Genomic DNA, 10280 nt, shown 5'->3' on the forward strand with positions numbered 1-10280 from the left:
AAAAAAAGTGGTCATGAAGGTTGAACAAATGGCACAGAATTATGTTTATGGCGAATAATCTTCTCTTCGAATTCATTTCTTTACATTTTTGTCTTTTTTACCTTTGATTTGGCATTCTACGACATTGGTATCGTTTCTAAATGTTTTCCTTGCAACTTATGGTATATTTTTGCTCATTTAGCAACTGTTTTGCACGATTTACAGTATGGTTGAAAACTTTTTTTTTTTTGGAAACGGCCGAAAATTCATGCGCGCGCGGATTTCATCTATATAATCAAATCAACATGGCCTAATAATGTTTGCCTATAACATACACACAGTTTGTCTGCCAATTTCACACAGGCACAACTCCCATCCTTAACACATGCCAGCTTGTACGCACCGTTTCTAAACATTACCTTATAAGGTATTGCCTGGGGTGTGGACAGTCAGAGGTGTGCAGATCTCACCTGGTTCATACTTAAGTAGGGATCAGATGTCTCAGGGGCGGGGAGGAGTGAAGATCTGGCTACTTAAACCCTTAAACATGACACCCAAAACACAACTCAACATAATACATGTCTGGAGTCAAGGGTCTTCTCTACATATTTTGCCAAGTAATATTCAGCTGCGAAGAGTGCTAATAAAATGGCTAGTTTCACACTATGAATTGACTGTGTGATATGTTCTGTATACAAAGAAGACTACTCGCCTATGCTCTTAATCTGTGATATTAAGTATAGGATAAATGGGTTAGGTTACCTGAAGATGGGTTTAACTTTAAGAAGATGAGCTTTTTTTTACCTTTATTTAATCTTGATGTGTTTTGGTGTGTTAAATCCTGAATATTTATTGGAAGATGTTTCAGTGATTTCAAAAAGTTAAGGACAAAGATATATCGTGTTGGATTATAATGTTTTTGGAAGGATAACCGATAATTGCTTGAAATGTTTAAATGGTTCCCTTGTTTGTAGAAGACTTTTGTCATCAATTACATATCACTGAAATGATGATAAGGTAATACTAAGTATCAAATATCTGTTTGTAGAACAAATCCTATCATAGCACTTTATTCAAGCAATCTAGAATACCAACTGGATATGTTATGGGAAAATATTCCTATAGCAATATTCAAGGTCTAATTCTCTAACAAATCTAATGTCTATCATCATTTGACTATTCACTGTTGCCCATCTAAATTCAGTTGATACTATGAAATAGCTGTCTGTATGTATATACTGTATATGTCACCACTAACCTATTCCTAAACATAGAGGTTGCTATAAGTCTAAAGTCTATATTTATAATACCGTTGTATTTGATCTGGAATGTGGCCACTTTATCTTGGGAGCTTGTTGCTTACATTCTGCAGGAATAGAAAACATTTTTGTCTAGTTCAGGACCTTAGCTAGGTTAGTAACGTGTCAGTAACTGTTCAGTACAAGTCTGTGTATTTGTGCCATGCAGGTTTTCACCACCTACTCTATAGAAGATTATGACCGGCGGAATGAGGATGTGGACCCCGTGTCTGCTTCTGCCGAATACGAGCTGGAGAAAAGGGTGGAGAAACTGGACATCTTCCCTGTGGAACTGGAAAAGGGTGCGTTTCTTAAAATTTGTTTAAAAAAAAAATGTTTCTGTCATTCATGTTTATGATTAATCCAAGGCAATGTATTACAGTTTTTAAGGCATCCAATACAATTTCAGGAAAAAGTCAATTGTCTGGTCATTCTTTTAATATAGTAAATTCAATCAACCTTATCTCATAGCAAAGTGATGTCTGTGAGACAAAAATGCAATGTTGCGGACAGAAAACGATTGCTTGTTTCATAGGCTGGTTGTAGCTATTTAAGGTACCCAAAAATATAGGAAGTCCTTATGTATCTTGTCTTTGGGCTATTTTAGATGATTCAAAAATGGAATGGTGATGAAAATGTGCAAAGAAACGGCAGTAATTGTTAAATCAGACAGATTTCCTCATCCAGAATATTTTTTGTTTTGCTGCCCTGAAATTGCATTGGAATCCTTTAACAGTGAAATTTGAATTTTGTATGGATAGAATTTTCTAATCATGAGCATTCTCAACTGAGTGCAAATCCAAGAGATCAGTCAAATTTGGCCCAATTCTTTTGACAAGTATCATTATAGCTCCATGTATGGAGAGAAAGACCACCCAAGAGAAAAGGCTAAACGCATGTGTGAAAAGTGTGCCACACTAGAAATCTAACTAGGTTATCCAGTTGTTCAAGTGAAGTTGCACATTTTCCTGCCACAGTCTAATGTAACCTGCACCTGTTCAGGGTAGAACAGGGTGTGAGGGTCCTTTGTTTACATTGTCTGGTTGGAATGGGTAAAAATTCCAGTCAGAAGCTCCCTCTAGTGTCCCATTGAAGTACTGCAGGTAACTGTTCCCTCTGACCCTGAGACATTTTGACTGTTAAGTTTTTATCATTTTTAATAAACTATGGCTCCTGAACAGTTTTCAGTACTTCCTAAATTCTGAGTGGTATAGGTAAATTTCAATGTTATATGCACCAGTGCAGGTATGTAGAACTAGAAGTATTTCGATCCCTGAATGATGTTCCTAACTTGTTCATTATGTTTACCATCATCATAGTCCATCACCATGTTTACCATGTTTACCAAAGGAAAACATATTGTTCTGTTTCCTCCTCTTTTTCTTGTCCAAACCAATAAGATCAATAACCTGAACCCGATGTCTATCACCATGGTAACTAGTGTTGGGTTACATCATGTTGCAATTTTATAGCAGGAGGGATTCAGACTCCAGTCACCATATATATGAATGTGTTTGAGTAAGAATTAACAGAGCAGACCTTATGCGAATTTGAAGGTAAACATTATACATTTGCTCTGTAGTTCCTGACTGTATGTTGTATTGTGCTTGCAGGAGTGGATGGCCTGGGCCTCAGTATCATCGGAATGGGGGTGGGAGCAGACACAGGGCTGGAGAAATTGGGCATCTTTGTGAAGACCATCACCGAGAACGGGGCTGCTCAGAGGGACGGCAGGTAATATGGTTTCGATAAATCCCAGGGAAAATGGTTACTGGAGTTTTAGCCTGATACTGCATAGAACAAAACAGTACATACATGTAGATATACGATATAGGATCTTTGTCTTTGTATATTATACAAGAAGTTTTAAAAGACACTATATGTAATATTAGCCTGAAGGTTCATCTGTGTCATTACTGTATTCGTAGAAGTCATTCTGCAAAATTTGGGTCCAATTTTTGTGTTGCAATTTGCAGTTCAAAGCGGTTGCAGGATACATGTAATATTCTCTATTGTCACTTGTACCACTGCTATATAACGCAGTCAAAATTTGAATTGTGTGTTTCTTTAATTTATGCAAAATTTTGACGAAAGTTGATGAAAATGTATGAAGAAGGACTGAACACAAATATAACACAGCAATGGGAATTTTTTCAACACTTCCCTTGCAGTTTTTACATTGTCTTGTAAATGCAACATCAAATTTGCCCAGTACTCGAACATACAAGTGATTTTCCATGTGTAAACAAAGTCATTTGTCACAAAAGCTGGCAAAAAACATGTCATTGAACATGTCATTATATTAGATTGGACTGGCAAAAAACATCTCATTAATGTCAATTAGGAGGATGTTAATCAATGTTTCCACTTACTCGATGGCTTCTTTTGATATTGAAATGACGATTACATCACTTACTTTGAAGTGGATTTAGAACGAATGCTGTTTTTTGGTAGTCTGCTATTGTTTTGAAGTTGTGTCTCGGTATAATGTTTTCAGCAAGTAAGTGGTAAATTTTGTCTCTTATAATGTTTTATGATCTAAAAAGAGAATGCATTGTTTTTGTGGTCAAAGCAGCATTTTGTAGCCACGCTCCTAGTAAAGACACTACAGTACTCACTCAAGCGTTCACATGCATTCCTGATCCTTTTCTACGTATATCTCACTGTTTGAAATTACTGGCACATGAAAGAATGAAAGAAACCTGCGATGTTGAATGACACTTACTTGGAAAGGTGGGGACTGAAGGATTCCGTGTTGTGCCACGCGCTGGTCTGTACTTGTTATAGATGGCAGAGTGCCAGTGTCGGGAGAGGGAACTACAAAGTGCCGTGAAGTGTCGTACACATGCATGTAAAATCTCTCAGAGAGCAGAAAAAAGCTGCCTCATGTAGCTCCAGAAGCAGAAATTTGATGATGTGAATCATATGATACAGTGTTTCTTTTGACAGGATTAAAGTGAATGATCAGATCATAGAAGTGGATGGTAAGAGTTTGGTGGGAGTGACACAGGCCTATGCTGCCCAGGTACTCAAGAACACTAAAGGCAAGGTAAGAAATGGGGACTATCTGTTAGGGGAGGGGGGGGGGAGATTCTACATCATACAAATTAGTTTTCTCTATTACAGCACTGGCTGAATCCCCACCCCCATGCATGTAGGCCTAGGAAAAAAATGTTGTGTTTCCTGTTTCCCGACTGACCCTAGAAAAAACTGCCAACCCTAGCCTTTTTTTGTGTGTGGACCCCTGCATGGGACATACATTTTTTTAGGTCTTCTAGCTCTATGATCTGACACCTGAATGATGAAACGTTGTACAATCGGTTTTACACCATTGACATTGAAAATATAAGTGTCCTCATGCAAGTTAAACTGTATTGTGTGAGTTGGACCATTAGAGAAGTAACAAAAAGTATTGGGGTATTTCATTCTATGAAATTGCTAACAATGTATTGAACGTGTTCTGTTGAAATGGTTTGAATTGTGATAGAAGTTATATGTAGATAGACGAACCATATTAAAGACAATACTGTTACAATCTAATTATATAAGCCTGCATGGGAGCCTGAAACTGCACCCTTCATTTCTGACAGGTGTACTTCCATATTGGTCGGGAGAAAGACGACACCACTAGCGAAGTGGCAGCACTCATCAGCCAATCCCTGGAGAGAGACAAGCAGAGAGCAGAGGCCCTGGCACAGGCACAGGTATAAACTGGGCACCAAGGCTGACCCAGGGCTCTAGCCAGCACCCGTTTTTCCGTCAGTTGCAGGAACTTTGTGGCGTGTGACGGAAAATTTTTTAAACCAATCTGTCAACCTTGACAGACAAAATTGACAAGAATCTTGAGAAAGGACCAACAACAATGACTCTCGACCACACGATTTGCCTCTCGAAATGTGGGAAATTGCATTTTTAAAGGCATTAAGAGAAATATACCGGAGATCCCTAGCCTGCTCTGGCTCTCTTGTATGGAACGCTCTTCCTCAGCATGTTAGAGCAGCACCTACTCTTGGCACCTTTAAAAGACTGCTAGTATCGTAACTGACTTTGACTGAACGTTTTTGGACACAACGACTTATGAGTTATTTATTAGTTATTGCCATTTTGTTTATTTATTTACTTTGTATGAGTTACCTTATGTATAAAAATTATTACTTTGTTTTCATTTGTAAATAAGTAGTATTTATGTGATGAACCCCTGACACTCCTCCACGCTCGACCTCTATGAAAAGCGGCCGAAATAGCGGCCGATTATAGCATGTAACACAGTTACAGATCGAGTTGAAATAAAGGCTCAAACAAACAAACAAACAAACAAAAGTCGAAAATTTGCCCCCAGACCCCTCTAGATTGCAAGCACAAGTTGGTCGAATCATACCATCATATCATAAAAACCAGTTACTGAATTACAGTGGAGTCTGCACAAAACTCTTGGCTTAGTCTGTTTTTCCTGTTGAATGATGTCATGCCTTTTGTACTTCCATGTTACTGCCACATTCATGCTATATCATACTTGGCTATCATTCAGTTTATATATTGTCTGTGAGAGAGAGTATAACTTGGACAAAAGCCGATATAACAGTGCCATAAGGAATTTTGTAATACTGATAGACAAGTAAGAAAATGTCAGCATTTTTATACACACATCCTTTTTTACCCAGGACAAAAGATGTGCTTTGTTCATTGTTTTTACATCTAATGATGTTATCCAATGTGATCTTACCTTGCCCAATGTAATTATCAGGTCGATCAAAACATGTCTATCTTCTCACAATTCTTTACTGATTCAAATGGAAAGTCCTGGATGCTATCCAAACGCAATGGCATCTATCCAAGTTTAAGTCAACACATGTTGCCTGGACAGTCACTAATTGTAACACAGCCAAGTATTTAATTGCTTGGGCAGATAGACTTGTCAAGCCCATGAGAGTTAGTACATGTGATATCTGTGGTGTACTGTGGATTGATCCAGGCCACCAGAGCTATTTCCAGATAAGTGATCAAACACAAGTATGCCCTCCCTTCAACCTCCCAGTATGAGCTCTGCCCAAAAGGAGAGCCATAAAATATCTCTACTCTACTGTACACTGTCTTGTGATATGCCTTGACGTGCTTCACGGTCTTTTTTTGGCACAGGCTCTGGCGCAGGCGAGTGCGTGGACTCAGGTCGAGGCCCAGTCGCAGACCCCGCCATCTTGGAATGACCTGCCCGCTGCCCCCGCAGTGTCTCCCACTAGTCCAGAAGGGACTGAGAAGGTGGGTTTCACATCAGTACATCCTACATATGGATAAACCACTCATAAAGTAGTCTTCACCATATTTGTAGGACCTGTCAGCAGGGATTAAATGGGTCAGTTTTCCATACATGTGGGCTGCTAAATTTGTACTCTTCCCAAAGTTTTCTTACTCTAGATACTCCACAGTGATATTTTCTCACACCATTATGAATCTTAATTTACTTAAAGCATGTTTGTTTTAAATTCCCTTTGCACCACACTGTTAAAAGTTTAAGAATCTACACATCATATGTTTGTCTTTGCTTGGCAGAAGTACAACAAAAGATTACAAGACATCTAACCATCCCTCCTCACTACCATTTTTACCATCAATAAATTTTCTTCTGTTGATATGCAAAGATGTACATGACATGTAATACATTTCCCTTTTACTAACATGTTTGTGTTTCAATGGTCCTTAGACATTGCTAACCCTCCAAGGAGCCTCAGTAAGTTTATTTTACCCTCCCATTTCAACTTCAGCTTTGATACAAAACACATCGTCCTTCCACTGTTTTCCCTGCTATTTTAGTTTAACCCTTAGTAGTGTATAGGTGCTCTATGGCCATGTATCTACATGGCACATTGCTATGCAAAGGTGCTACAGGTTAAATATGCAATATAAGCCTACATATATGTGTTTTAGAGGTTTTTGTTAATTACCATCCAGAGTTGCAGTGCTAAGTACATGTAGGATATTTGTCAATGACTTAATTAGAAAGAAATTTTTCTCAAGGTCCTGATAACAGTTACAGTAAGGGCCAGACATCATCTAAGCGTCTTAGAGTGAAAGTCTCCAGGAAGCAACCATTGAGGAATGACACAAAGGAATGTCCTGAACACCCCTGTAACTACAGTCCCTTGTCCCTCTCCTATCCTGTTCAGTACAGCTAAACCTTCGGCAAACATGCAGTGAACTTTTCTGCAAGTTTAATGCTTGAGCTGTGTTGTTTGGATTTTTACGTATTTGTTGGTTGAAGTGTTTATTAATTGCTAGCCTCCATCAGGCCTTCCTAAGGGGTTATGGATGGTAGATTCGGCAAAAATAGAGTCAGTAGCTTAAGTCAAAGGATTGAGTTGTAATGTTCCCCTTGTTGTAAGGGCAAATGAACTCTATGGTGACCAAAATTCCCTAGCAAATCATTCTTCCTACTTGGGTAAGTTTTACTATGTTCCCGTCCGTTTTTTGCACAGGTAAGTAATAATCTTTTGAGACTCACTAACAGAGAGAGAGAGAGAGCTATTTTTCAGTCTGTTTTCATTGTTAATCTGGTGGGGACTAGTTTATTGCAACCTAGATACTCTCTCTCTCCATCCGTTTTAACGTCTGTTGTTCCTTGTGTTCCGACGGTTGTATTTTCTACTATATAGACAAAACTTTTTACGACGTTTTTTGTCCACTACCAGGTGATCCTGAACCTGCAGGGAGCGACTGTGACGGAGACTCATACGGAGGACTCTGACGATTCTCCGCAGGGTCCGAAGGTGATCGACGTGTTTGAGCTGGACGAGAGCAGCGGCAGCAGTTCTCCTATGGACGATGCAGACTCCAGTCAGATACGCCTCAAACTGAAAGAGGTAAAACTCTACAGTGGAGGAAATAGTTGTTTTCAGTGTCCTGTAATATTGCAGAATGTCAAAATTTTGTTGAAAAATGCTTTCTGCAAATACACACTTAAAGTATGGATCTAGATCCAATATAGAATATAGAAAATTGCATGTTGGCAAACATTTTACATGCAAATTGAAAAATACATGCAAAATTAGAGTCAGTATTAATTAGTAAACACAAAGCTTTGTCAAACCTCTAGCCTGATTTTTTGTCTGTTTCCTCAAACAAAATTGAGATGATGGGAAAAAAATTCAGGCTGGCTAGAACACTGTTAGGCCACACCGATTTAATTTTATGGATGACATCCTCTGAAGACCCCCAAACTAGTGCGCGCGGGTGAAAAAAATAAAAATCCGGCCAAAAATAAAAATGCTACAAAACCACAGGAATACAAACCTGGTATTGTGAATTTGGCGCATTACGTAGCGACGTATACGACAGGCCGACACATGCTGGATTTTTGCGGAATATATGAATCGACACTGCTGTACGTATGTACTGAGTTCTTGAGTCTTGGAGCTTCGGTAGCCTGGCTGCCGTCAACCAGAGTTATCACCACCATGCACTACCCAGGCCTAAAGCCAGGCCAGAGCCTCGGAATACGTGATTCTTTTTTTTTTGAGATCGGGCGAAAATCAATGCGCGCGCGGATGTCATCCATAAAATTAAATCGGTGTGGCCTTACACAAAAAAGAAAATCTCTTAGCACACTTTGGCTATAGTGTGTTGTGATTCTTGACACTTCACGTTATTGATGTCACTGGGTGAGAAATTTGACCTCTTCCAGCCATCCTGCCAAAAATATAGCTTGATGTTTGCCAACTTGGTTGACCCTGACTTCTGTGTTTTGTAATTATAGTAGGTTACATGTAGAATGTTTGGTGTGTTTTTGTGTCGCCCAAAACGGAAAGTTCAGGGTAGAAAATAAGATATTGTTACCATTGACACAACATTTGAGCTGTTTATCATGGTTCTGAATGTACTTGTTACATGATGAACTTTTGAAATGACCCCATAGATTGGCCATGTCTGTTTACCAGGGGACTGTCCATGATTGTGTATCTAGTTACTAAAGGATTCATTTCCTTTGCTACAGCTTCAGTACAAGCACGCTATTGCAGAGGCAGAACTTGCCCAGATGAAAATAAAGGTAAAGACTTTGGAATTTGACATTTTTACAGATATTTTGCTTGTATTTTATGCAGTTAACATATTGCTGTAAATTGTTTAGAGATTCTTTACTCCCAATAATTGTTCTTAAACCCTAAGGCCACACCAATTTAATTTCTTGGTTAACGGATTCGCCCGCTTCATTTTTTTCTGATTTGCAAATAAAAATAAAAATTCAGAATCAACTGCAAAATGCTCATATTTTGCCCTGAACAGTTGAAAACAGTCATTTTCTTCCTAGTTGGTACAGTTATTCCATCTTTCAATGCAGTGGTATCATTAAAGGTTAAAAATTCATTGTTTAAATTTTGAACCAGCCTGGTGTTTTGACTTCATGGCTCCTATCGTACCATTTTGGGCCATAATAGGATGCCTAGGCCTGTTTTTATTTTTATTATTTTTTTCGCCCGCCCGCTCCATTATTTTTCTTCAAAAATCCGTTAACCAAGAAATCAAATTGATGTGGCCTAATTGGCATGGATGAGTGACAGGCATAAATAAATGAGTCATACAAATGTACTTGTAAGGAAACAAGGTGATTTGAATTCCACTAATTTTGTCAGCCATAAATTATCACTGACAATGTTTCTCATTCTTATAATATGCGAGTTTCTAGACCCTTCTCTTATCCGTTTTCTCAAAAATCTACTTTAATTTTAAATTTTGACTTGTTTCTGTGTACTTTTGATCTGACACTACACTATGTATGATTCAAAACTGTTGTCTGGGTATGGGTAGTACATAGACTTAACTTCCCTACTACATTTCCTGTCAAATGTATGGAGTTGTTAGTCAGTGAATGTATTTGGCTGTGTACCAAGCACTCTACTTCCTATACTGTCTTGACATATACTAATAATATAGTTATCACTTGCTGGCAGTTTCTCAACTTTTTTATTAATTAGCCCTAAAGCATTGACCACATCCTCTTTCAATTGAAATCCT

At 38.5% G+C, this 10280-nt stretch overlaps 1 protein-coding gene across 1 annotated transcript in view; it reads left to right on the forward strand.

Annotated features, from left to right (window-relative positions):
- Positions 1 to 10280, forward strand: part of LOC109465229 (neurabin-1-like) — a 34097-nt gene that overhangs the window by 22286 nt on the left and 1531 nt on the right. Inside the window, exons 3-9 of the mRNA XM_019762371.1 lie at positions 1447 to 1579; positions 2891 to 3011; positions 4227 to 4326; positions 4868 to 4981; positions 6414 to 6533; positions 7961 to 8131; positions 9262 to 9357. Of these exons, the coding sequence (XP_019617930.1) occupies positions 1447 to 1579; positions 2891 to 3011; positions 4227 to 4326; positions 4868 to 4981; positions 6414 to 6533; positions 7961 to 8131; positions 9262 to 9357 (855 nt within the window). The remainder of the gene's footprint in view (positions 1 to 1446; positions 1580 to 2890; positions 3012 to 4226; positions 4327 to 4867; positions 4982 to 6413; positions 6534 to 7960; positions 8132 to 9261; positions 9358 to 10280) is intronic.

The sequence above is a fragment of the Branchiostoma belcheri genome, unplaced genomic scaffold (assembly GCF_001625305.1).
Source record: "Branchiostoma belcheri isolate BF01 breed outbred unplaced genomic scaffold, Haploidv18h27 scaffold15, whole genome shotgun sequence".
NCBI lineage: Eukaryota > Metazoa > Chordata > Leptocardii > Amphioxiformes > Branchiostomatidae > Branchiostoma > Branchiostoma belcheri.